We start from the raw sequence: 27,773 nt of genomic DNA on the forward strand, positions 1-27,773 counted from the left end.
CATCTCAATGTTCCACTGAGGAAGCTCATGGGAGCAAGTCAAAGTTTAATTGTGCTTAATAGTAGCAACCTTTTCTTTCCAAAGAAGAATTTGTCTGAACATCTGGAACAAACATGGAATATACAGCTTGGATATGGAAGAAAATGTGTACATTAAAGTGCTCTGATTGATGCAACTAAAAACGACTGTTCGTGTTTCCCTCTCGCCCATTATTTAACAAGCACAGACATTAGCAGTCCTAGTACCACACTATTCCCCTAATATGCCTCAACTGTTTAGGTCCAAGTGGGTGGGTTGTAGAAATTTATACTCCTCCCCCCACACCCTCCCCGCCTCCCCATTTTGGTCAATAACTTACCAAAGTGTTGGCTCAAAGTATTACAATTGACCAAATCATATGTTTTTACCATATGGTTATAGATACAAAAGGATAAATCCTGAAGTCCAGTAGCCACAACAGCAAGCCAGAATTCAGTATCAGTTTTACATTTCTTGAACAAAACCCTGTTTTAACTAATTTTATTGTTAATTCTGCACTGGAGTGCCCTCTAGTGGCAGTCTTCCCTTTGGACATTCTGGTCCAAAAATGACCAGAATTTCTCCCATTTCTAATCACAAGAATTAGTTGTTTTAGAAATATACTTTGATACAAAACTAAATGAATCCATCTTAATTTACATTTAAATATCTTTAGAAAAGGAGTATCAACAAAAGGATAAGATTACAAAAGGAGTTCCTTTATATGAAATTTGCATGGCTCCATGAGAGTTAGTAGCAGAACTCGTTTTAGAAACTATGCCATTAAGATTTTTAACATGTTTTGCCTTGCCAGTGTAGGCTAAAGCACAGGTTTTTTAACAATGTTGAAGTGGTTGTGTCTGGTGTACAACAGTCAAGTAAAAGAAAGTAATTTATAACTAAGAATTTTATTTTAAGGTTGATGGGAAAGCAGCCTGTTAACCCTGCACTTCATATGGATAAAAGCAAAATGGAAACACTAATAACTTAGTTTTCCCATGGCAATCAAGAGTTACTAAACAAACTTATTGGGCAATTTTTCCCAAATACAGTAACTATTTTGGAAATGACAAGTTTCAGAGTAGCAGTCGTGTTAGTCTGTATCCGCAAAAAGAACAAGAGTACTTGTGGCACTTTAGAGACTAACAAATTTATTAGTGCATAAGCTTTCGTGGGCTACAGCTCACTTCTTCGGATGCATCCGAAGAAGTGGGCTGTAGCCCACGAAAGCTTATGCACTAATAAATTTATTTTGGAAATTTATCTCAGCTACTTTTTTAAAAAAATTAGTTACCAACTGAGGTTAAAGCATTTAAATGACCACTACAGACATACGAATGGTTCACTTTTGTTTTTTATTATAAAAACATTTAGAGACAATTTTAAAAAATGCTGTGTACAAGTGAAACCATATTAGAAGTTTAAACAATGTAAGTTTTTTAACCAGTTTTCTATATACACACACTAAAATTCCCAAAGTGGAACAACATCAAATGTGAAACACATTATAGGCGTATACCATATATATATACAAACTTACAGAGATTTGTTATCTCTGAATCTTTTTTACTGTACATATAATGGTCTGATCGAAGTAGTTTCATTAAGTTAATGAGACTAAGTAAAGTAAAGTTGGATTGGGCCCAACAAATATCTTTTCAGTTTTTACTGCTAAGAGGCCATCTTCCACATAAAATATGATGTAGATTAATAGTTTAATTCATAAACAGCTTCCCACTGTCTTCTGTTATAGCAAGTAGTCCACCAAAAAGACAAGAGCTTTGGTAGCCTGAGGTTCAACCAATGGAAGGCCTACCAAGACAGAACCTTTCCACTTTCATAAGGAAGAGATTTTTCTGATTTAAACAGTCAATAGCACTCATGTAACCTATGAGTTACACCAGAACACACACACACACACACACACACACACACACACACACACAAAATCTATGGTTTCATGTCTTTCTGCAGCAGAGGCCAAACAAAATACTTCAGAGCCTATTTTGTTTATAAAGCTGTCTGATCAGACAACACCAACAAACTATGGATGCATAAGCTTCCCACCTTCCCCAAAAGGAAAGCATATGGCTCTTTTCCTGGTTTTCCCTCTTTGTACTGTTTGTAACTTTCATCCTAAAAGGCATCACCTACTTTTCATCTAATAAAAGGCACTTTTTCTGTAGATGAGGCTATCTTCCCTTCCCTCATCTTAGTGTAATTCTACTGTGCACAGAGAGCTGACTTCAGATATGCCACTTGTGACTGCAGATGGGATGCTCTTACTAGTCGCTGTTCTCCAAGATTGGATGGCCTCAACAACTTCTAATGGATTGCTTGGACCCAAGTCACAGAGTGCATACACTGCTGCCAACTGCACTCCCCAAGGCACATCTGCAAAGATTTGGTAAGTTAGTAATCATGAAGGAAATCTACAGGAAAAATATCAGTATTTAAGAAGATATCTTACATGTAATATAATTTTCATCAATTAACCTGATCTCAGAAGACTATTACTTGTCAAGAATTAAAATTAAAAGCATCTATGAGGAAAAAAATTAAAAGGCGGCCTATGAAAGGAAGTAGAAGTGTTACTTCAAAAATAGGATTAATATATTTGCTGTATTCCAAAGATACCTTCACACTGTGTGCAGTTTAAAATCCATGACATCTGATTTCCCGTTTGAAAAATATTTTTTTCTATGTTTTAAATAAACTTCTGAATTTAATGTGGCTAGGACTTTCAAAGGAGCACCTAAGGTAGTTAAATACTTATTCTCTTAGTCCCCTTTGAAAATCCAGACCTACAAGTATAACTACTCTATTTCCACTTTGACTATAAGGGAGACATCATTTATTTCCTATACCAAGGGATCTCATACCTTTAGGATGGTCATGTCTACCTCCAAAGTGAATGTCACCTCATAAATGAGTCAGATACGTAATGAAAGAGTGATAGAAGGACTTCCAGACAGTTATTGCAGGAGCTAGGAATCCAGGGACTGAGGCCTATATAGCACTGTTCTAAATAAAATCAGTCAAATACTTGTTCAGTTATAGCTCCTCAGGACAAACAACTGAATAAAACCAATTCCTTGTCTGCCAGGCATATTTAGAAGCCATTTTGTATTGCTAACTGATCTACATAAGGCTAAACCAGGTACTGAGTGGGGAAGCTATTACATGGCATGATCCTGCAAACCTTTACAAAAGTGAGTAACTTTCCTCATTTGATTAGTCTCCTACCTCAATGGGACTATCCATGTATATACAGAAGTGTTTGAAGGACTGAATTCATAGCTCCCATCCCTCATGAACAAACTCTCAAAAAACCTTGATTTAAGAATCTGCAGTAAAACAATTTTCTACAGAAACATTACCTTCTTCCTTTGCATGCTGTATAAAGCGTCCAATAATAGAAGTGATATTTTTCACAGCAGGAAAAAATCCTTCCTTCAAACCTATTTGGCCTAAGCGACCTAAAAGAGGAGAAAAGGATTACAATGTATATGTATAATTGATCACTAAAGCAGCTTTATTTTTAGACATAACCTTCCTTACATACAACAGAAAGTACAGCAGACCCTCAGAGTTATGAACACCAGAGTTATGAATTGACCAGTCAATCAGAGACTCCATTTGGAACTAGAAGTATGCAATCAGGCAGACACACACACACACACACACGCAAATACAGTACAGTACTTTGTTAAATGTAAACTACTAAAAAAAGGGAAAGTTTAAAAAAAAGATTTGATGAAGGAAACTGTTTCTGTGTTTCTTACATTAAAATTAAGCTGGTTAAAAGCAACATTTTCTTTTGCATTGTAAAGTTTCAACGCGTATTAAGTAAATGTTCAGTTGTAAACTTTTGAAAGAACAACCATAATGTTTGTTCAGAGTTACAAGCAACCTTCATTCCTGAGGTGTTCGTAACTTTGAGGTTCTACTGTTGAAACCAATGTCTTGACTAATATTAATTAATTAATTAATTAATGGAGATATCCCATCTCCTAGAACTGGAAGGGACCTTGAAAGGTCATCAAGTCCAGCCCCCTGCCTTCACTAGCAGGACCAAGTACTGATTTTGCCCCAGGTCCCCAAGTGGCCCCCTCAAGGATTGAACTCACAACCCTGGGTTTAGCAGGCCAATGCTCAAACCACTGAGCTATCCCTGAAATGAACACATATTTCAAATATGAAGGCACAGAACATTGGACTGGTTTCTGTATTTATTTTAGGAAACGAGTGGCTATATCAATATACAACTTATGACTAGGAATCTCAAAGCACTTTTCAAATTTACCAAAATTTGCAGGAAATCACACACGTATCAAGGTAAAGTTCCTGTTAGGAATGTGGCAATTGTTTAACAATGCACAGCAACACTACACAATAGTTTAAGATGAAGGAAAAGAGGAAGTTACTTACCTGTAATTAAAGATTCTTTGAGATGTGTGGTCCCTATCTGTTTTCCACGTGAGTGTGTGCATGCATACCATGTACTTGAGTCCGGAAGCATTTCTTAGCAGCGTCCGTTAACCCGCATGTGTATAGTGCATCTCCTCATGCTCCCAGCCGAGAGTATAAGAGGTAGTGTGGGTCAATGCCACCTCAGTCTGTCTTACCATAATGGAATCCAGTCCGAAGCAGAGGAGATGGAGGGTAGGTACTAGAATACAGATTGGAGCTTCTTCGAGATGTATGGTACCTAGCTGCTAAGAAATGCTTCTGGACAACAGATAGGGACCACACATCTCAAAGAGCCTCCAGTTACAGTTAAGTAACTTCCTCTTCTTCTTTGAGTGATGGTCCCTATGTGTATTCCACACATGTATAATCTGTGAACAGTGATCAGCGCAGTGGTGGGTGCAAGGATTCCAATGGAAGTGAAATCTACAGTTCGGCCTGGCCCACAGTGGCATCTGTCGCTGCTGCTTGTGCAATGGCATAGTGTGTTGTGAACATGTAAATGGAGCACCACATTGCTGCATGGCAGAAGTCTTGCCAGGACATGTCCGCCAACGAGGCTGATGTGCCAACCTGTGCTTGGGTATGTTAGATTGGTTGTAGCATTCATGGATGCACCCCAAGACCCCTTTGGAGATGTGTTGGGACAAGAGGGCTTGACTTATGGACCATTCAGTCATGGCCACACTTTTGGCAATGTGCAAAAGGGGGTACCTATGGAGATAGAATGCCAGTGCATGACGGACGTCAAGGGGGTGCAAGGCTCTGTCAGTGGGGAAGGCATGTGGTTTGGGGTGGAAAACTGGCAGGTGGATGGACTGATAGAGGTGGAACTCAGGCACCACTTTTGGGAGGAATTTAGAGTGCAGGGAGGAATTTAGGATGCAGCCATAAGGACAGCTTGTCCTTGTGGAATATCATGGGGGGGGGGGGGTCTGCCATCATGGCCACAAGTTCACTGGCTTGTCTGGCTCAGGCAGTGGCTACCAAGAAAGTCACTTTCAAGGAGAGGTGGGGGAGGGAACATATTGCTAGTGGCTCAAAGGCATGGGCTTCAATAAAGCTTTCATGAAGCGGAGAGTGGCGGGTGTGTAAACACCGAGCTGCCGGCCATGGGAAGGAGATAGGCATTGGGTGCTGCATGTGCACTTGAATAGAATTGAGGGCCAAGACCAACATCTTAATAGCAAGGAGGTAGTCAAGGATCGCTGGAAGAGACACCATGCTCAGTGAGTAATGGTGGCGGTGGGCCCATGCCATAAAGTGTCTCCATTTAGCTTGGTAGCAGGATCTGGTGGATTATCTCCTGTTGTGGGTAAGGATGTGTCAAACAAGGGTAGAGTATGCATGGCCTACCTTTGACTCCCATCCAAATACGAGGCTGTGAGGTGAAGAGGGCCTGGATTGGGATAATGGAGCCTCCCCGCATCCTGTGTTAGCAGATTCAGGAGCGTGTGCAGGCGGAGTCATGGGTGGGTGGAGAATCTGAGGAGGTCCGTGAACCAGAACTGATGGGGCAGAAGGGGGCTATGAGTATGATGGTGGCTCTGTTCCAATGAATCTTGCATAGCACCAGCAGCAGGGAAGGGAATGGGGGGAAAGGCGTAGTGAAGGTCACCTGGCCAGGGGAGGAGGAAAGCATCACCCTGAAAGCCCTCCCAGTGCTCCTCTTGAGCAATAGAGGGACAAGCTTTCTGTTCTTGTGAGTAGCAATGATCCCATCAGTAGGGGGGAAGGTGTGTGCCCCACTTCACAAAAAGAGGTAGAGGAGCGTGTTGTCATATAGCTCCTACTTGTGATTGAGGCAGGGAGTCCTGCTGAGTGTGTCGGCCAGCGCATTCTGGATGCCAGTAGATAGGCAGTTTAAAGCACCACGTGGTTCTTGATGCACCAGTTCCAGAGCCAGACTGACTCAGAGGAGAGGGAAGGAGACCTGGTACCACCCTGCTTGCTGATGTATACTACTGCAGCAATGTTGTGGGAGAGCAGTTGAATGTGGAGGGACTGAATGAGCAGGAGGAAAACCTGGCATGCTAAATGGACTGCCTGCAGTTTTAGCACGTTTATATGCATCCTAGCTTCCTGTGGTGTCCACACTCCCTGAGCTCTGTGGTGGCCTAAGTGGGCCCCCCAGCCCATGAGAGAGGCATCTGTTGTGATGGTGGCCTGTGGGGTGGGAGGGGCGAAGGCAGTGCCAGTCATGATCTTGAAGGGATCAGACCACCATGTGAGGAAGGACAGAACATTCCTGGGTACAATGACCTTGGAGTCTCTATGGTCTCTGTTGGGTCTGTAGATGGAGAGGAGCCAAACTTGAAGAAAACACAAATGAAGAGGTGTGTGCAGTGTCATGTAGGTGCAGGCTACCATATGTCCAAAGACGGAGAGAGAACCACAGACCGTGGTGAGTAGTCTGTGACGCACGTCCATGGCGATAACTGTCACTGCTGCAAAGTGATCTGTTGGGAGAAAAGCCCTTGCTATGATGGAGTCGAGCTGCATCCTAATGAAGTGTATCAACACTGACTTTTCCTTGTTGACGCAGATACTTAGAGGTGCCAGGAGACCGAGAAGACAAAGGATCACAGAGATTGCTTCCTGTCATCATAGCGCCACTAGAAGCCACTCATCGCGGTAAGGGAATACCAAGTGGCTGAGGTGGCACATCTGGGCCAAAGACTTTTGTGAACACTCATGGTGCTGTCACTATGACAAATCGGAGGACACGAAATTGGTAATGTTGGAGCCCTACTTGAAAATGAAGAAACTTGCGGTGGGCCGGGTGAATGTCGGTGTGGAAGTAAGTGTCTTTCATGTCCAGAGCTGTGAACCAGGCTTTCCGGGGTAGTGAGGGGATAATAGATGCCAGCGTGACCAGACGGAATTTGGACTTTTGTATAAACATGTTCAACACCTGAAGATGGAAAATAGGGCAGTGCCCTCTGCCCCTCTTCAGGATGAGGAAGTAAGGTGAGTGGAAGCCTCGCTCCTGGCAATGAGACAGAACAGGCTCTATTGCCCCCCCCTTAAGGAGCAGATCATCCGCTTCTTGTTAGAGGATCAATTGATAGGATGAGTCTGCAGGGGAGTCTGGTGGGGGGAGGGGCAGTGCAGAGGGAGTGAGAGGAACTCGATGGAGTATCCATGGTGAATGATCTCCAGTATCCAACTGGATCCGTGGTGATCTTGTCCAATTGTGGGCAAAAAGGCCAAGATAGCCCCCAAAGATGATATGGGGTGCCGCAGGTGGCATTGATGGAGACTGGCAGGTCTCGACCTGCAGGTGAAAATTGATTTGGTCTGCTGCTGGGAGAGGGCTGAGAAGGTGGCTGTGGCAAAGGTGGGGAAGCAAGCCTGCTGTGAGTGGTGTCATTGATGTGGGGGCTTCTGCTGGCACTGGTAGAAGGCCGGGTAGGGCATATGTTGACATGGGCAGTATGGCTGTTTCTGCTGCCTGCATCTTGGGGCCGGGGAATATATACTAAGTGACCATAGTGTGACTCTGGAATCCTTCAGCAAGTGGAGGTATTCATCCATATTATCAAGGGACATATTGTTCTCTGCAAATAGGAGGTCTTCCCTGGGGAAGCCTGATGATTGTAGCCACAAGTCTCTGCATAATGACCCTGGTTGCAAGAGAGCAGAAGGATGTGTCAGCTGCATCCACTGCTACCTGAAGGCCCACCTTGGCAACCAGTCCCCATTCGTCTAGGAACACCTGGAATTGCTGCTGATACTCTGGTGGCAGCTTGTCCTTCAACTCTGCTAGCCTACTGCAGTTGTTCAAGTCATATTTGGCTAGCACAACCTGTTAGTTGGTGATGAGGAATTGCAGCACCGCAGAAGAACAGATCTTCCTGCCCAGCAGGTCCAGTCTCTTAGCTGCCTTGTCTGGAGGAGCAGACTTTTGTGGTTGCTGCTTTGCCTGTTCTGCATCCTCTTGGACAACCAGGGATCTAGGGGTGGATGGGAGAAAAGAAAATTCACCCCTTTAGAAGGCACAAAATACCTCCTCTCCACATGCTTAGGTGTGGGGACACATGAGGTAGCGATATGCCATGCTGCTTGTGCCATTTGGAAGATGTGCTTGTTGATGGGTAAGGCTACCCTAGATGGCTCCTGGGGTTGGAAGCTGTCCAGGAGTTGATGTCATGGTTCCTAAACCTCCTCCAAGGGGATGCCCAGGTCTGCTGCTACCTTCTGTAGCAAGTCCTGGTACTGGCAGTGGCCATCTGATGGAGTGTGGGAAGGGGATGATCGCCACATCTGGTGAGGAGGATGCTCTGTCGAATCCAGTCTGATGTCTCCCTTTTTCGTATACCGACAGCACGGGTGAGTGTACAGAGGATGGCCGGTAGGATGCATAAGATAGTGACTGGCGTCTGTGGTAGGGATCCCAGGGTCCCCAGTATGGCCAAAAGGAAGGGTCCCTCAGATGTGGTGGGCCCCACAGGAAGCGGTACCAGGCCTCTGTTGTCAGGTCATATGCCGGAGGGTAGGGCAGCCTGGGATGTATGTCCAGACTCCAGCGTGACAACAGTGAGAAACAGGGTTCAGTCTCTAAGAACTCCTAGGACTCCTAATATGGTTCTGGCAAGGGGGGAGGAAGCATCGGTACCAGAGGGCTATGGTATGGCAGGGGAAATGGGCATCTCTGGCAGAAGCAGAAGAACTTTGTCCTCCAGGGTCGGGATGGTGCAGATGAGCAGGGGGCCAGACAGAATGCAAGACAGAGGGTAGGAGAGGATCAACTTCCACGGACAGAAATGCTTCTGAGCATCCAGGGGTCTGCGGCATACCTGTGAAGCTGCTGGATGGGCCTGGTGATATCTGCAGAGCTGGCTTGTCTGGGAAATGCGTGGGTACTGGTGGAACAGACAGTGCGCATGCCAATGAGCACGCCGCTTGGGTGCCAAGGTCACCGTCGAATCCCATTTGCACCTGGCCTTACCCTCCCTACGCAAGTAATCTTGGGTGCCAGTCCAGCCAGATCCACACGTGACTTCTCACCCTACCTGGCATGGCTCCGTGAGGAAACGCTGCGCTTGGAAGCGGTCCGCAGTGGGGATCTGCTCTTGTGCCCAGGAGAGTTTTTTTGCTCTCATGCCGGGACTTATTTTTGGCCTTCAACAGTGGTGGTTCCAGGGCATGCACAGTGCTCACCACTTGTGATGGCCGCTGTATGGGGGGGGGGGGGAAGGGGGTGGTCTCCTGGTCCCGGATTCGAGTGCATCCTGGGTCTCATCACTTCCTCCCTCAGGTATTTATGAAGGCAAAGGTTGTGGGCTTCCCGGGTCTGGGGCAAGATGGATTTGCAAATGGCACAGTGAGCCATGATGCGTGCCTTGCTGAAACAGTAAAGGCACCAGTGGTGCTTGTTGCCCACAGAAAAGGAGCATGAGTAGGAAACAGTTTCTGAAACCTGGAGTCTGGGGCATAGTCCCCCGGGGGGAAAGGGGAGAAATACAGTCACCAAATGGGGAAAGAAGAACTACACTAATTATACTTACTTAGCTAATTAACACTAAAAAAAAACCTATAATGAAGCAGAGGTGAGTCACTCTCTTAAAAAACTAAGATTGCAAAGGAACAGGGGGTTCCAACTCAGGCATGTGGCAGTAAGAGGGAACTAGAGAGGTGCTGACTAACATTAACTCTTATACTTTTGGCTGGGAGCACGAGGAGATGCACTACACACATGCAGGTCAATCGACACTGCTAAAAACTGCTTCCGGACTCAGATACATGGCATGCATGCACACCCCCGTGTGTGGAATACACATAGGGACCATCACTCAAAGAAGAACCAATAATACTGTATGTACAATTGAAACTGGAGAGTGAATGTTTAGATAGGAAGATTACTTAATTTACAATTCACACAGGATACATGGACATCATTTCTCTTTCAAAAGCAGCATGATATCTTTACTGACCACAATTGGGTTAGACATCTGACGTGAAAGAGAGCACCTCCAAAAATTCAGTGCCTCTCATTAATGTATTGTCTCAGTACTTAGCCAGGAAAGAGAGCCACCTACTGAATTAACAGTTTTCCACAGCACCTGTGTGTTCTCTGGAGATCTCTCGTCCACGTACTGCACAGGAGAAATCCTGCTTAGCTTCTAAGATCAAACTAAAACACAGTCTGAGATGGTATAGCATGCTAATGAAGAATATACTTTTATCTGATCCTCTTTATGGCAGTTACTACTGTATCTATACACTATGCTACAACTTTCATTAAAAAGAGATTAAACGAGCATCTCACACAGTCCATCCTATGAACAATGACATTTAGCGTTTATTTTATCAGAATAATCAAATGTAGCAGCAGCTATTTTTCTTCCCTTTGTTGTTTGTTTTAACGTTAAGGAACTCTTGTAGTTAGTCAAATAATATATATTGAAGAAATAATTAAAATGCGAGAGAAGAACTCGATGATCCAAAGGATTTATGGAAATAACCAAATGTAATGTTTATCTAAAAAGCTTGCTTCTTCCTTCATGTGAGATGCATGAAAAGACCAGAAATCAGCTAGAATCACCATATCCTCTGAGTAATGTTATTCCAAACAATTAAATCAAAATTTGCTCCCCTGCTGCAAAGCGAATGTAGAAGATAAAATTCTGCTGCTTAAAAACTAAATGACTTTAAGACAGTTGGGAAGACAAGGTGGGTGAGGTAATATTTTATCGGACCAACTTCTGTTGGTGAGAGAGAGCAGCTTTGAATCTTACGTAAAAGCTCACTTAGGGAGACAAGGCAAGTGAGGGTAATATCTCTTCTTAGACCAACTGAAGTTGGGCCCAATAAAAGATATTACCCTTACTTACCTTGTCTCCCCAAATGTCTTGATGTCATTTAGTTTTTAATTAGCAGAATTTTAATTTTCTACATTCACTTTTAATATGCTCTATAACTAACTGCTAAACTACCCTAGAAGAAGTTCCAATAGAATTAAGATATCGTATAAAGGGAGAGTCACTGAAATTAGACTTTTTAAATAAATTATATTCAGTTGGCGTTTTCATTTTTCAGAGACCACAGGTCTTGTTTTCTGATGGTCTGCCCTGAGATAAGCACTCACAGTTGTGAGCCACTCCAGACAGTGCGAGAGACACACAAAAAACTGCTTTAAGTTTCATGTGAAATACAGCTCCTTCTGCAACACCATGCCCTTTACCAATATGCTAGAGCAATGGTTCTTAACCTGTAGTCCACGGATACCTGGGGGTCCACAGACTATGTCTAAGGGGCTCACAAAAGGTTGTTGTTACCATACAACATTGGTTTTCAACATGGGCATCCATGGACCCTGGAGGTCTGCAGACTATGTCTAAGATTTCCAAAGGGGTCCATTTGAAATTTTTTACGGATCTGCAATGAAAAAAGGTTTAAAGCCACTGTGCTAGAGAATTTGTTCTTTAGTAACTCAGAGGGGAGAGTGTCACCTACTGGAATCAATGGTATTAATACAAAATATAAGTACATAATGAAATCTTTGTGGGATGAGCAAACCTATAGAAAATATTTTAATTTGTACAGAGATTCCCAAGCCATGGTTCACAAAGACCTGGCTAGTCAAATAGTACTGGGTTCTTCTAATTTCCAGCTTCAAAAATGTTTTACAAGACAATTAAGATACATTAAAATACTCTCCCAATACTACTTTCCCATGTAAGCAATTCCTTTTGTGGTCACAGTGATGTGCAATCATGATAGGAGGAAGAGATGGCTTATGCAAGGTTAGGAATCTACTAGAAAATCTGAGGAAAGTTTGAAGAACCCTAAAATATAGGGACACCAGAATTTTCCCCTTGTGGAAAAGGTATAACATTAAGAACTAATTACTTTCTACTAACAGACATAGGTAGTAATCGAGTCATTACAAATCTCCTATACAGCCTTGCATAAAGCCATAGTAATCTCTCCTCACAAAATTGCAATACATATCGCCATCAAGCGATTAAAAAAATTAACTGTGATTAATCATGTTATTAAAAAATTAATCACGATTAATTGTGCAATTAATCGTGCTGTTAAACAGTAGAATACCATTCATTTTAAATATTTCTGGATGTTACTACATTTTCAAATATATTAATTTCAATTACAACACAGAATACAAAGTGTACAGTGCTCACTTTATATTTATTTTTTATTACAAATATTTGCACCCTAAAAGAAATTGTATTTTTCAATTCACCTCATACAAGTACTGAAGTGCAATCTCTTTATCGTGAAAGTGTAACTTACAAATGCAGATTTCTTTTGGTTATATAACTGCACTCAAAAACAAAAAACAGTGTAAAACTTTAGAGCCTACAAGTCCACTCAATCCTACTTCTTCGTCAGCCAATCACTCAGACAAACAAGATTGGTTACAATTTGCAGGAGAAGAGCCATGCTGCCTGCTTCTTGTTAACAATGTCACCTAAAAGTGAGGTGAACTGAAAAATACTAGTTCTTTTATCATTTTTACAATGCATATATTTGTAATAAAAAATAATAATACACCTCTACCCCGATATAACACTGTCCTCAGGAGCCAAAAAAAAATCTTACTGCATTATAGGTGAAACCACGTTATATCGAACTTGTTTTGATCCACTGGATTGCTGCTTTACCACATTATATCCGAATTCATGTTATATCAGGTCGCATTATATCGGGGTAAAGGTTTATAAAGCGAGCACTGTGCACTTTGTAGTCTGTATTGTAATTTAAATCAATACTGAAAATGTAGGAAAACACCCAAAAATATGTAATACATTTTGATTGGCATTCTATTGTTAGAAGTGCGATTAATTTTTTTGAGTTAATCGTGTGAGTTAACTGTGATTAACTGACAGCCCTAATATCAATATAACTCATCCTCAGAGGCAGAGAAAGCAAAGAAATCTTCACAGCAGCAAAGAAATCTTTGCTAAAAATTGTTGACTTAATGGTGAAATATCACATTTAAAGTAACAATGAAATTCAAAAGCAAAAAATGGGTGAGTACTTCAATTTCAGCTTCCAGAAGTCATCCAGGCATTTTCAGAGGGTTTATTTATACAAAGCAGGAGTTCAACCCAAAGTTATGTTACTCACCAATTAGCCTAAGTGTTGATGCTACAATAATATCTGGAATAGGTGGAACAGTCTCATGTCCTTTCCTATGCTTTACCCACTGATCCATGACAGGCCAAAGCTCTTTACTGTGAAAGAAAACTGGAGTTGAAAACATAAGACTGGAAAGAGTGTGTACAGGTATGGTGTTGATAATCATAGGATAAAATTAAATTGAAAAGCTGTGTGATAAATTATCATGCACCTTTTATAATCTCACCTGCTCAATAATTCATCTACTTGGAACTTGTACATTCCCAATCCCTGAGCAGCTGTTTGTTTAAATTAACCCGTTAGAGAAATGACTTGCTGCCTGAAGCAGAAACCCAGAATATATTAGACTTGTCACAGTGTGGCTGGGTTACAGCTGTTCAATACTGGAGCAGTTTTGGATACAATGAATTTCAATTTTTAGTTGCATTTTCCAGTCACACTTATATCTGTTGGAAACGAACCATTGTCTTCAGAAGATGATCAAGCATTTTGCTTCCACTTATACATTGGGCTGAACCCAGAGTCCCAGAGGTGCTCCTAAATTTACAAAGCAAACCGTTCTGGTAACATACTGTTTTGACACTGACGTTTTCTTGCTACAGTACCAGAAACAGTTTTGTAAATCATTTTTGACCAGTTACTGTTGCTGTTCTAGTATGGATTGATACTACCCAAAACAGTAGCCATTTTATAGCCCGGATTGTCGTCAGTTAGAGAAACATAGAATGATCAATACAGGATTTTGTTTTTAAAGATCATAGGTTAAAAGCAAAATAATTGGCTTTTGAATATAATGAACAGGAAAAATTTGTTAACATTTTGAAGTAAGGAGTAAGTAGCACAATACCTTATGATATTGTCATGGGTCCAACTCCATTTCAGGTGACAGCAGAGGAGATCAATAGCAAGTATACATTCCCAAGTGCTGTCACTCAGATCTTCTCCATATCGCTCACTCAACTGGAATTCCATTTTTGGACACAACTGTATTGCCAAAAGCAGACTTGAGACCACAATGCCTGTATCCAAAGGTGGACTCTGGGAAATTATAATCAATTTATCTTAAAACAGGAAAAGGCAACTATCTAGAACTGAGCATACTTTTCTGAGTATTTGATCCTAAAAATGGCCAGCAGGCAAAATCATCATCCACTATTCCCACAGGAGTTCATTTGGTATGAATACTATAATTTGATTACTTTGGGAGTTATAACTCCCATTTGTATATACTCAACATTTTCCTTTTCTATACCTGTTGTCGTTCCAAACATGATTTTTTTGGCAGTTAGAACATTTTCATTTGAATTATGCTAGAGTGAGAAAACATTGTCCACTGCAAAAAGGCATTTTTGCTCACAACTCACATTAGTGCATTTTTGAAGTTACAAAATTTTGTGATTGTCTAATCCTTACTAGAGGCTAGTTTCCAAGCAAGTGTGTCAAAAATATTTTAAACTAGCTAAGTAATAAGTGATTAAAAACTATTTTGCACATCCAAACTGAAGCTAGAATCATCAGGGGATTTAAATGCAGATATATTTTTTGAACATCCAAAATATTTAAATGCTGCTCTCACAGCATAAACTGAGCAGGTGCAGAACTAATTTTCTCAGGACAGACGTTGGTACAACAGAATAGCAGTAAATTCAGGAATGCTTATGCATTACACTAAACTGATACTGTGACCTTGAATGAAATTGAGAGATTTAATACGTTCATAGTCAGGGTGACTTCTGATTGGATAATATGGATCTTTATACAAGGAGCTGTTACTTACCAGGACCTGTTCTTCCAAAGTTGCCTCTGTGTATTTCCACTTATGGAATATGATGTCCTCCACACTGAGAGATGGAACTGCTTTGAAAAGCCACATCCATTGGGGAAGAAAGGGTGATCATGAGAGATCTCACGAGGGTAACGTCTTCACCCTACTCCACATAAGGGAGTGCCACCACTGCCTCAGTTCCTTCCTTCTACCTGCAGCACCCTGATATTTTATAGAACTCCAAGGCAGAGGGGAAGATAGGCAAGTTGCACGAATGCACAGAGGTGACTTCCAAAGAAAAAACGGTTACCTACCTTTTTGTAACTGTTGTTCTTCGAGATGTGTTGTTCATGTCCATTCCATTCTAGGTGTGTGCGCGCCCAAGTTTACAGTTGTTGGCGATTTTTGCCTTAGCGAGATCTGTAGGGTTGGCTGTGGCGCCCCTTTGAGTGCCGCGCTCATGCGTGGGTATTTTAGGCGCCGCCGACCCTATATCCTCTCAGTTCCTTCTTGCCGGCAACTCCCACAGAGGAGTAAGAAGGGCAGGTAATGGAATGGACATGAGCAACACATCTCAAAGAACAGCAGTTACAAAAAGGTAGATAACCGTTTTTCTTCTTCCAGTGCTTGCTCATGTAGATTCCATTCTAGGTGACTTGGAGGTAGGCTTGGAGTTCAGTCTAGCGACTTGCAGCACTACTCTACCAAAGCTAGCATCATCCTGGGCCTGCTGGTAAGTGCTCAATGGGACGTACGACCAGGTGGTCGCCCTACAGATGTCCTGGATAGGTACTTGAGCTAGGAAAGCTGCCAAAGAGGCTTGCGCCCCGGTTGAGTGGGTGGTTACAATCGCTGGAGGCAGCGGCGTATTATCAACTAGGCCAACAAGGCCTAGGCCTAAGGCGGCAAATTCGCTCTTGCCCCCTCCCCAAATCCCCGGCCCACCTCCTCCCCCAGGCGCGCCGCACTTCCCTCCTTCCACCTCCCTCCCAGGCTTGCCGCACTGGGAGGGAGGGAGAAGCGAGTTGCAGCGCGCTCGGAGGAGGCGGAGCAGAGGTGAGCTAGGGCCCACGGGCGCGGGAGTAACGGGGAGCCGGGAACCGCTCCCCAGCCCGCCCCAGCTCACCTCTGCTCCACCGCCGCCGCCATCCCCCGAGCGCACCACAACTCCCCTTCTCCCCCCTCCCTCCCCAGCTTGCCGTGGGGGAGCGGAGGTGAGCTGGGGGGGGAGGGGCGCCAATTTTTTGACAGCCTAGGGGCAGCAAATTTGTTAATCCGCCCCTGGCTGGAAGGGGCACCTTTGCTTGATCGTAGCAGCAGTGAATGCAGGCAGCGATCCAAGAAGAAATTCTTTGAGCGGACACTGGACAATTTTTTCATCCTGTTGGCCACCGCAGCGAACATTGTGTCAACTTGCAGAATGGCTTGGTCCTTTCAATGTAGAAGGCTAGCGCCCTCCTGATGTCTAAGGAAGGCAACCTACACTCCTCTTCCGACTTATGCAGCTTTGGAAAGAAGACAGGTAAGTAAATGTTCTGTCTTGTATGAAACGGAGAGACGACCTTAGGCAGGAAAGCCAGGTGTGATTGCAGCTGGACCGTGTCTTTGTAAAAGACTGTATAGGGCAGTTCCGAGGTAAGCACCCTAATCTCAGAGACTGGGCGGGCAGATATTATTGCAACCAGGAACACAACCTTCCAGGAAAGGAGAGAGCAGGAAGCCAGAGGTTCGAAGGGGGTCCAGTGAGCCGAGACAGCACAAGATTCAGTTCCCTTGGACGAACGGGGTCCTTGACATGTGGGTAGAGGTTCATGAGGCCCTTGAGGAACTTGGCAATCAGGTACTGGGCAAAAACTGACATACCCTAGAGCAGTGGATGGAAGGCTGAGATAGCAGCCAAGTGGACCCTTTTAGAAGAAAGGGTCAGGCCTTGAAGCTTGAGATGCAGAATGCATTTATCCAAGATCCAACAACCACTTCCATTTGGCCAGCAAGGCCACTCTGGTTGAGGGCTTTCTGCTGCCCAACAGGACCTGCTGGACAGCGGCTGAGCACTCCTGCTCCCCCACATTTAACAATGCAGCTGCCAAACCGTCAGGTGCAATGCTGTCAGGTTCGGATGCAGAAGACTGCTGGGGTTTTGAGACAGCTTGAGCTGTAGCAGTAATGGTGCAGTCACTGAGAGGTCCAGCAGCATGCCAAATCGGTGCTGGCACAGCCAAGCCAGTGCTATGAAGATCACATTCTCCCTGTCCTGCTTGATCTTCATGAGGACTCTCTGAATTGGCAGCATTGGAGGGGAAGGCACACAACCGAGCCCCTGACCACGGGAGCAGAGAAGCATCCGACAGGGAGCATTTGTCAATCCCCCGAATTGAGCCGAAATGTGGCATTTCCTGTTCTGCCTGGACGTGAACATGTCCACCTGGAGAATCCCCTACCTCTGAAAGATGATGCTGATCACTTCCGTCCGGATGGAGGGACCACTCGTGATGAGACGAAAAGGTCCTGCTGAGGCGATCTACCAAAGCATTCCTAGCCCCAGAGAAGTGTGTGGCTACGAGATAGATGTTGTGTTGTACACAGAAGTTCCAGAGCCTGAGGGCTTCCTGGCCAAGGGCAGACAAGCTGGCTCTGCCTTGTTTCTCGATACAGAACATAGCCGTTGTATTGTCCATCAGGACTTGGACCACCCTGCTGTTTATGTGAGGTAGGAAGGCTTGGCAGGTAAGGCAAACTGCTCTGAGCTCTCTGACGCGGATATGTAGGGAGCGATCTTGACTTGACCAAGACATTGTGTGCTGAGATTGCCCAGGTGGGCTCCTCACCCCAGGTCCAGAGCATCAGAGATTAGGGTCATCAACAGGGATGGAGCTGCGAAGGGAACTCCCTCCAACCTGGTGGATTCTGCCACCATGTGAGTGACAACAATATGTGGTCCAGGACCCTGATCACAGGGTCCATGCTATGTCTGTTGGGGACATAGACCGACGCGAGCCATGCCTGCAGGGGCCTGAGGCGGAGCCACGTGTTCTGGACCACATAAGTACAGGCCGCCATGTGGCCTAACAATTTCAGGCATGTGTGAGGAGTGGTGGGAGGGTAGTCTTGCATGTATAAGATCAGGTCCACCATGGCTTGGAACCAAGCCTGGGGGAGGAAGGCTCTAGCCTAAGTAGAGTCAAGGACTGCTCCAATGAACTCTGTGTTGCACTGAAATTAAGACTTTTTCTCGTTTATTAACAGCCCCAGGTCGCGACATGTGGAGCAAACCAGGTCAAGATGATATCGCACCCGATTCTGGGATCGATTCTTTATTAACCAGTTGTCAAGGTATGGATACATTTGAGCCCCTCGGTGCCTCAGGTAAGTGGCCACTGGCGCTATGCACTTTGTAAAAACTCTCGGGGCTAACGAGTGACTGAAGGGCAGCACTGTAAATTGAAAATGGCAGTGGACCAACACAAAACAGAGGAAACACCTGTGCCCTGGAAAAATGGGAATATGAATCCTTTAAGTCGAGGGCAGCGTACCCAGTCTCCCGGATCCAGGGAGGGAATAATGGAGGCCAAAGAGACCAGGCAAAACTTGAAGTTCTTGAGAGACTTGTTGAGGCGGCACATGTCCGGAATGGGTCTGAGACCCACTTTTGCTTTGAGGATTAGGAAATAGCAGGAGTAGAACCCTTTCCCTTTGAAGTCTGGAGGGGCATCCTCTACTGCCCCCAGGCATAGGAGGTTCTCAACCTCTTGAATGAGTAGTTGCTCGTGAGAAGGGTCCCTGAGGAGGAACAGGGAAAGGGGGTGGAAGGAAGGCAGGGTCGGCCACGAACTGTAGGGTATAGCCCGAAGATATTGAGCACCCAACAGTCCAAGGTTAACCACAACCCAAAGAGGCACAGGCGGTTGAGGAAAGAGCAGGGGGGTTTATCCTGGGATATGACTGGGGCGCCGTCCTCAGGTGTATCCTCAAAATGCCAGCTTCTGGCTTCCTTGGCCTCTGCAAGAATCAGGCTGGGTAGAGGAACGGGAAGACAAAGGGTGACGCCATTTAAATCCTTCATCTCTGTCCATCTTCCTGTAGGAGCTGGACTGAGGGAAACCCCAAGACCTCAACGGAGGGGGGCAGATCAGCTTTCCAGACTGCTGAGGGTGGGTAGGCCTGAGGACCGGAGGATGGCATAGGAGTCTCTAAGGCTGTGGAGCTGTGCATTGGTCAGCTTCAAAGAGAGTCCTGATTCCTCAAACGGGAGATCCTGGAGGGTAGTCTGCATCTCCATGGACAGCCCGGAGAACTGTAACGAGGAGCTGCGCCTCATAACCACCGCAGAGGCGACTACCCTGGCCGCTGAGTCTGTAGCGTCCCTGGCCATCTGGACAGCACTTCTCGCCACAACTCTGCTCTCTTCCACCAATGTGGCAAACTCCTGGGCTCGGTCCTGTAGGAAGCACTCCTTCAACTGATGGAGTCCCACAGATTGAAGTTGTACCTGCCTAGCAGGGCCTGATGGTTAGACACCCAAAATTGCAGGCTGGCTGTCAAATAAATTTTCCTGAAACCAGTCCAGTCTCTTGGTGTCTTTATTTTTTGGTGTGCTGCTCACCTGGCCCTGCCTATCCTTTTCGTTGACGGTGGACATAACCAGGGACCCTACTGGAGGGTGAGTGTACAGGTACTCAAATCCCTTTGCTGGGACATAGTACTTCTTTCCTGCCTTCTTGTAGGTAGGCAGAATGGAAGAGGAGGGTGTGCCACACAGACTTAGCAATTTTTAGGACCCCTGGGTAGCCAGGTAACGTGACTTGGGCCAGGGTGGAGGAGGGTATGACATTAAAGAGGTCAGACTCCTCTGCTAGCCCCTCAATCTTCAAGTTCACGTTAGCAGCCACCCTTTTGAGCATGGCTTGGTGCTCCTTGAAGTCGTCAGAGGGGATGCTCGTTTGCAAGGAGCCCACCACCACTTCATCCAGGGAGATGACAAAGACGACTGCACCACAGGGGAAGTGGCGGCTTCCCTTTGTTCATCTGGAATCGGCTCCTTGGGCATCGGTGCCCACTGTGTCACCCCGGTGCTCCGACTCCAGTAATGGCTGTGCCGTGGGCAGTGTGTCTGATGCGACCTAGGAGGAACAGTGGGCGTGTGGGACCAGCATAACAGGTACACCCCAGGGGTTCCAATAATGCCACTGAGTGGGCCCCGTCCCTGCCTCCACACCACCACCACAGGAGCTGTGCTGGTCTCACGGCCTGGAGGCAAGTCCCCTTTTATAGGTGAGGGGGCTGAACTGTCCTTTGGACCATTGCCCTTCTGGTGACCAGGTCGGAGTGGAGATGCCTGAGTCTGCTGACTGACTCATCAGCAACCGGTAAGGAGAGGGCGAGGATCGGTGCCTGCCTGAAGAGCGGTACTGGGGAGCACGAGACCGGTGCCATGACCGGGAACAATCCTGCACCGAGGGGGGGTGGGGAGGGGATAGTCGCCTGGGAGACTGTCTAAGTGATGGTGATCTGCACCATGACAATCTCTGGAGGCCCGATGGTACTGTGGGTACGGGGATCGGCATCATGGCTCAGATGTCCTGTGTCTCATATGTGGAGACCTTGGCGTCAGGGACCTGGGGCTTCTGACCGGGGACCAAGGCTGCTTTAGAAGGGGGTCCCATAACCAGCTTGCCTGAAGATGCTGGGGTCTTAGCAGGGCCTGTCGCCTGGCTTGGCGTTTGTGGTGCCTGCTGGTCTACTTGCTCTTTGGCTACCGGGCCCACTTTGGGCACAGATGGCTCTACAAGGGGCTGAGACCCCCTGCCGCTCCCTGAGTCGGAGGTGGGTCCCTGGCTGAGCTAGGGGGTCCGACTGCAGCATTACCCCAAGTAGCTGCGTGGCAGGCACATAGCCTAACACAGGTCCTTTTCCCGAAGCCCCCTTTTTCTGTGGTGCCAGCGGCTCCATCGACTTTGACTGCTTCTTATGTGCCAGGCAGATTCTGGTGCCAGTGGTGCCCTGCACACTGATGCCGAAGTGCCGAGCGTGGACTCCAATCAAGAGGGCTCAGAGATAGGATGAAGCGCAGCCTCCTCAAGGAGGGCCCTCTCATTTGAGTTTGAGGGTGAAAGTTTTTGCAGATCCTGCACTTGTCCTTTCTGTGGGATTCCCCCAAACACTTTAAACAATTACCGTGGGGGTTGCTAATGAGACTCAAATGGCTGCACAATGAGCATGGCTTAAAGCCCTGCTCCGAGGCGAATCCCCAGCCAAGACTAACTACTAAACTACTCCAACACTTAACTTAGACCATTAAGTACCTAACAACTAAAAACAAAGGAGACAGAACAATGGACTGTAAGAACCTGTAATGCTCTTGCGATGCAAGACAAGACGGACGAGACGCTCCGACCAATTATCATGGGTGGCAAGAAGAAACTGAGAGGGTGCAAGTATCAGAGGGGTAGCCGTGTTAGTCTGAATCTGTAAAGAGCAACAGAGGGTCCTGTGGCACCTTTGAGACTAACAGAAGTACTGGGAGCATAAGCTTTCGTGGGTAAGAACCTCACTTCTTCAGATGCAAGTAATGGAAATCTCCAGAGGCAGGTATAAATCAGTGTGGAGATAACGAGGTTAGTTCAATCAGGGAGGGTGAGGTGCTCTGCTAGCAGTTGAGGTGTGAACACCAAGGGAGGAGAAACTGTTTCTGAGTTGGATAGCCATTCACAGTCTTTGTTTAATCCTGATCTGATGGTGTCAAATTTGCAAATGAACTGGAGCTCAGCAGTTTCTCTTTGGAGTCTGGTCCTGAAGTTTTTTTGCTGTAAGATGGCTACCTTTACATCTGCTATTGTGTGGCCATGGAGGTTGAAGTGTTCTCCTACAGGTTTTAGTATATTGCCATTCCTGATATCTGACTTGTGTCCATTTATCCTCTTGCGTAGTGACTGTCCAGTTTGGCCAATGTACATAGCAGAGGGGCATTGCTGGCATATGATGGCATATATAACATTGGTGGTGAGAGGGTGCAGTGTTTGCAGCGCCTAATATACCAGCGTATGAGCGCAGAACTCAAGGGGGCACCACAGCCAACCCTATATCCACATCCTATATCCACTGCTAAGGCAAAAATCTCCGACAACTGTTCACATGGGCGCACACATACCCAGAATGGAATCGACCTGAGCAAGCACTCGAAGAACAGATACTGATAAGTAACCTCTCTTTCATGATTGAGAGGCTCTGAATTCAGGGAAATTAGCAACTGGTGTCCTACCAGGACGGCAGTGGGCAAGGAATTCTTAGCTAAATATGGACGGTTTTCCCCAACCAGGGATCAGAGCACAAAGCTAAATCCAAAGAGTACTGATTGGTGAATGTGTACACTAAACTTCAAGTTGCTGCATTATATATATCTCCATTAGGGGAACCTGCCAGAGGCATGCCACTAATGGAGTGGTGGCTCTAGTGGAGTCATTCTTTAAACTAGGGGACACTGGTTTCCTAGCAAAGATGTAACAGTGTTCCTGTGTGGTAACGAAGTACTATTATCCCAATTTTACAGATGGGGCATGGAACCACAGAGAGGTTAAGTGACTTACCCAAGTTCACACAGTAAGTCTTTGGTACTTGAACCCAGATCTCACAGGTCCCAAGCTAGTGCCATAACCGGTGAACCATCCTTCATCTCCCCATATGCTACACATAACGTATAGGATTTTCTAAAGTGCTTGGTATTTTCCAGGTAAAAACAAAGCATCTTTTTTACATCTAGAATATGGAGAAGAGTTACCCCGGGCTGGGAATGGGGTCTGCGGAAGAACATGAAGGAGAGAGGTGGGAATCTGAGACCACTTTAGACACAAAGCTAGGATGGGGCATCATGGTGACTTTATACTTGTGTACTACAATATGAAGTGGAGTGGCCAAAGCTCATGCACCCTCCTAGCAGATGGCCATTTTGATTGAAAAGCGCTCAAAAGGCTTGTGCCAGATACTTATAAGTAGGGCCCATCAACTTAATCAGGGCCCATCAACTTAATCAGTGCAAGCTTTAGGTCCTTGAAGGCGAGAGCTCACTAACTGGGGAGAGGAGAGGGAGTACACCTTTACCATGTGTGAAAGTGGAATTTTCTGCAATTTTTAATGAATTCTATGTGCACCTCAGTTTCCCTCTATAATTAGTACTTAACCCTCCTCCATCCCCCAGGACTAAGTCTTCTCTTAGGGGCAGCACAGGATATGAGTTACCTTGCTGTCTGGGTTGCAGTGATTAGGGTCATTAAGGAATTGGCTGAAACCTGCTGAAAGTAACAGATCAATGCAGAATCCAAAGGAGACAACGAAAAGTCCCAGTGGCCAGAACATCGACACCTAGGAAATAACAGCACAGAGGAAGGAGGTTTTCCTCCCACCACACATCACAGATGCTGAGCAGAGACCCCAGGACTGAGATGTGACCAGCAGGGGATAAAGTGTGGGCTTCTGGAGGAAGCGGACTGCTCTCTCCTAGGACAAACAAGTGAGTCAAAGAGAGAGCCTGAGATAGAATCCACTATACTTGGCTGGTGATCTGCTCTGGCTTGACCAGAATGGACTATGCTTTAAACTTTATATCTCTATGTTAACATAAGAATTTTGAATGCTGTGTTCCAGCTGACTAATAAACCCTACTCTATTTTGAAAAGATTGTTTGGTGTCACTGCAAATACTTGAGGGGGTCGGGGGGGGGTGCATTAGTCCCCGAAGGGTGTATAAGTGTCTAAAATCTATGTCTGACCTACCAGTCCTTGTCCCCATCCTCAAAGGAAACTTTCACAAACACTTTCAAAAGACAAGCCTGGGAAATAAAATTCATACCTCTGCTAGACACTAAAAATCATGACTGAACAGACACTGGATTTGTTGTAATAAGCCATAATCTGTAACCCACTATCCCCCTCTTTTTGTCCTAAGACTGCAGGTGTTAATGGGCTGCTCTACCTTGAATGGTCCCTTAGAATATGTGCTACCTAGTTATGCTAAATGATCTGTTCCATCTTGCATTTAGACACTCAGCATATCTTTTCTACACCTAAAGAGTTTGTGTGGCTCAAAAGCTTGTATCTCACACCAACAGAAGTTGGTCCAATAAAATATATTACCTCACCCACCCTGTCTCTCTAATACCCTGGGACCGACATGGCTACAACTACGCTACGTGTAATTACGATAAGCAGATACTGCTCCCATGTGGACTTTTAAGAAAGCTATACCTAAGCCCTGAGACTTAAGGTGTAGAAGGTACTCTAGGACTGCAGCTAATGATAAATGTGACGACCCAGGTAATTTATAGGCCTATCAGTCTGACATCAACCCTGGGCAAGATATTAGAGTGGCTGATACAGGACTTGCATAATAAAGAATTAAAGAAAGGTAATATAATTAATGCCAATCAACATGGATTTATAGAAAACAGATGCCGTTAAAAAAAAAAAAAAAAAAGACAGGTTAATTTTTTTAATGAGATTACAAATCTGGTTGATAAAAGCTAATAGTGTTGATGTAATATACTTGACTTCTATAAGGCATCTGACTTGATACTGCACAACATTTTGATTAAAACACTAAAAAGATTTGAAATTAACATGGATTAAAAACTGGCTAACTGATAGATCTCAAAATATAACGAATAATGATTTCTCATTTACAAACAGATGTGTTTGCAGTTGGGACCCACAGGAATAAATTCTTGGTCCTATGCTATTTAACATTTTTATTAATGACCTGGAAGAAACCACAAAATCATCACCAATAAAGTTTGCAGATGACACAAACCGGAGTGGTAAATAATGAAGTGGACAGGTCATTAATACAGAGTGTTCTGGATTGCTAGTGAAGCTGTGCTCAAGCAAACAATACACGTTTTAATATGTTTAAGTGTAAACATATAAATCTAGAGACAAAGAACGTAGGCCATACTTATTGAATGGGCGTTCTATCCTGGGAAAAAGGGATTCAAGGATGATGACGGATAATCAACTGAACATTAGCTCCCAGAGTGACACTGTGGTCAAAAGAACTAATGCAATCCTGGGATGCATAAACAGGGGAATCTCGAACAGGAGTCGAGAGTCTATTTTACCTCTGTATTTGGCACTGGTACGACTACTACTGGAATACTGTAAAAAGCAACAGAGGGTCCTGTGGCACCTTTGAGACTAACAGAAGTAATGCTCCCAATACTTCTGTTAGTCTCAAAAGTGCCACAGGACCCTCTGTTGCTTTTTACAGATTCAGACTAACACGGCTACCCCTCTGATACTGGAATACTGTGTCCAGTTCTGGTATCCACAATTCAAGAAGAATGTTGATAAACTGGAAGAGGTTTGGAGAAGGTTAAGAAGTGACTTGATCACTGACTATAAGTACCTACACAGAGAACAAATATTTAATAATGGGCTCTTCAATCTAACAGAGAAAGGTATAACATGATGCAATGGCTGAAAGTTGAGGCTAGACAAATTCAGACTGGAAAGAAGGTGTACATTTTTAACCGTCACAGAATTAAATCACTGGAACAACTTACAAAGGGTCATAGTGAATTCTCCATCACTGATAATTTTTAAATCAAGATTGGATATCTTTCTAAAAGATATACAGTACGAATTGTTTTGGAGAAGTTCTATGGTCTGTGTTATACAGGAGGTCAGACTAGATGATCAGTGAGGTCCCTTCTGGCCTTGGATTCTAGGAACAATGTGCACCCCAGTCCAGAATAGACACATCAGTGATCATTATGATTAAAAGGGACGGGGCAGAGTAAAGGATACCTCCTGGAGAACGTTGTCCCTGTTCTACCATCAACAAAACTGTTGGAGCACTTGAAGAAGGATGGTCTGTCTCCTCTGAAATCAGTGCATATTTAGTGTGCAGTGTTCTGCCACCTACAGCTGCAAAGATCTCATGTTCAGATGAGCAAACAATGTGACATAGGTCAATGAGGACATCAGACCTAATGGCCTTAGCAAACACTGTGTGGTCTGCACTGATTGTTCAGAGAAGCTCTGATGCCCTTTACACTTTCCTGTGCCAATGGTGCAATCTGAGGGATCCACTCCCTGTAAAAGGCCAAGGAGATTGCGGTCTCAAGACCTTAGCAGAAGATGCTGTTGAATCCATAGCAGAGGGATCTCTCTTGAATCCTACAAGAGGATTTTGGCACACAAGCCGGGATAATTCAGTACTACAACAGGCCATTAGAGTATCAGGCTCTAGGCAATGACAGGCAAGAGATAAGGCTGGACCCACAACATCTCTCTCCCTTCTGGTCCCGAGAATGAAGGCAGAGCACAATGTGCATTGGGTAGCAGAGTGGGCCTCATCCATACAGAAGGGACTGGATGTGGGTCTCAGATTCTGGTATGATTGTTGGGCAAGAGGTGTACCCCTTGTAGACTTTCAGGGGTTCAAGATCCAACACGATCTCAGTAAGGGGCCCAGACCCAACAGCAGGTTATGACTATTTATACTACAACTAATTAAACTACATTACACTATTTACAATATATTGTACAAAGCTAGGATCTTGACCTGAGGACACAACAGAATGAGTTCTGTTCCATTTGTGGCAGTGACAAAGGAAAAAGCTGATGGGGTGGAGGGTGCACTCCCTTATATAGGGCACGTCACTGATGTCACCTTCATGCAAGATCTCTCCTCACCCAACAGATACTGCTTTTCAAGGCAGTTCAGAAGCTCAATGACAAAGGTGTTAAATCCCATGAGTGGCAATTCAGAGGCCCTCAAGTAGAAGCACCAATTTTAAGATTGCCTTACAACCTTAATTCTGCCCCCTTCTGCGTCCACCCAGTGCACTGAGTGAGAAAGGGATTCTATTGGAAAAAACAAATATGTGATCATGTAATTAAAGACTGCATCATAATGCAAACACACAAGGGGACAAAATTAAGGTTGCACAGGCAACTGTAAATCTGGCATTTTTAAACTCATGAGTACTTGACCTGCAATCTATATTTTAAAGAGAGATTTTTTTTGTATGTAATTTTCTAAGATTTGTTGGGATTTTTTAAAAGGAAAAAGATAAACATTTCTATTATACAATTGTAACTACTGCCCCATCATGCATCAGCAGCAGGCTTGAACCCTAATCCTCCAGCACGGCATAAACTTGAGACATGGAATGAATGAGACTAGCAGGCAGCATGAGTACACTTATCTCAGAATGGGAATAAGTCACCAGTATCACACACTGGCTCTCCAGATCAGTTCTCCCTCCTGCCCTATGTTGTTGCCCCATGGGCAGATGGGAGAGGTTGCTAACATATTCATGTGCTGGGTCTGAGGGGCTATGGGAGGAATCCAGCCTGGTTTTCTTCCTGCCCTACACTACTACAGATGCTCTGGTAGCACCCCAATGTTTCCAATGCAG

General features: G+C 44.8%; 1 protein-coding gene across 5 annotated transcripts in view; it reads right to left on the reverse strand.

Moving 5' to 3' along the window:
- Positions 1-1,354: 1,354 nt before the first annotated feature.
- Positions 1,355-27,773, reverse strand: part of ICE1 (interactor of little elongation complex ELL subunit 1) — a 75,976-nt gene continuing 49,557 nt past the window's right edge. For 2 of the 5 annotated variants that reach the window (XM_054018239.1, XM_054018238.1), the window contains exons 17-20: positions 14,444-14,634; positions 13,585-13,691; positions 3,399-3,497; positions 1,355-2,412 (exon numbers count right to left, since the gene is read on the reverse strand). In XM_054018239.1, coding sequence (XP_053874214.1) covers positions 2,231-2,412; positions 3,399-3,497; positions 13,585-13,691; positions 14,444-14,634 — 579 coding nt within the window. In that variant the 3' untranslated portion in view covers positions 1,355-2,230. Of the gene's footprint in view, positions 2,413-3,398; positions 3,498-13,584; positions 13,692-14,443; positions 14,635-15,373; positions 15,451-27,773 lie in introns of those variants that run through there. The other 3 variants (XM_054018240.1, XM_054018241.1, XM_054018242.1) reach the window with 3 other exon arrangements.

Source organism: Malaclemys terrapin, chromosome 2 (genome assembly GCF_027887155.1).
Source record: "Malaclemys terrapin pileata isolate rMalTer1 chromosome 2, rMalTer1.hap1, whole genome shotgun sequence".
NCBI lineage: Eukaryota > Metazoa > Chordata > Testudines > Emydidae > Malaclemys > Malaclemys terrapin.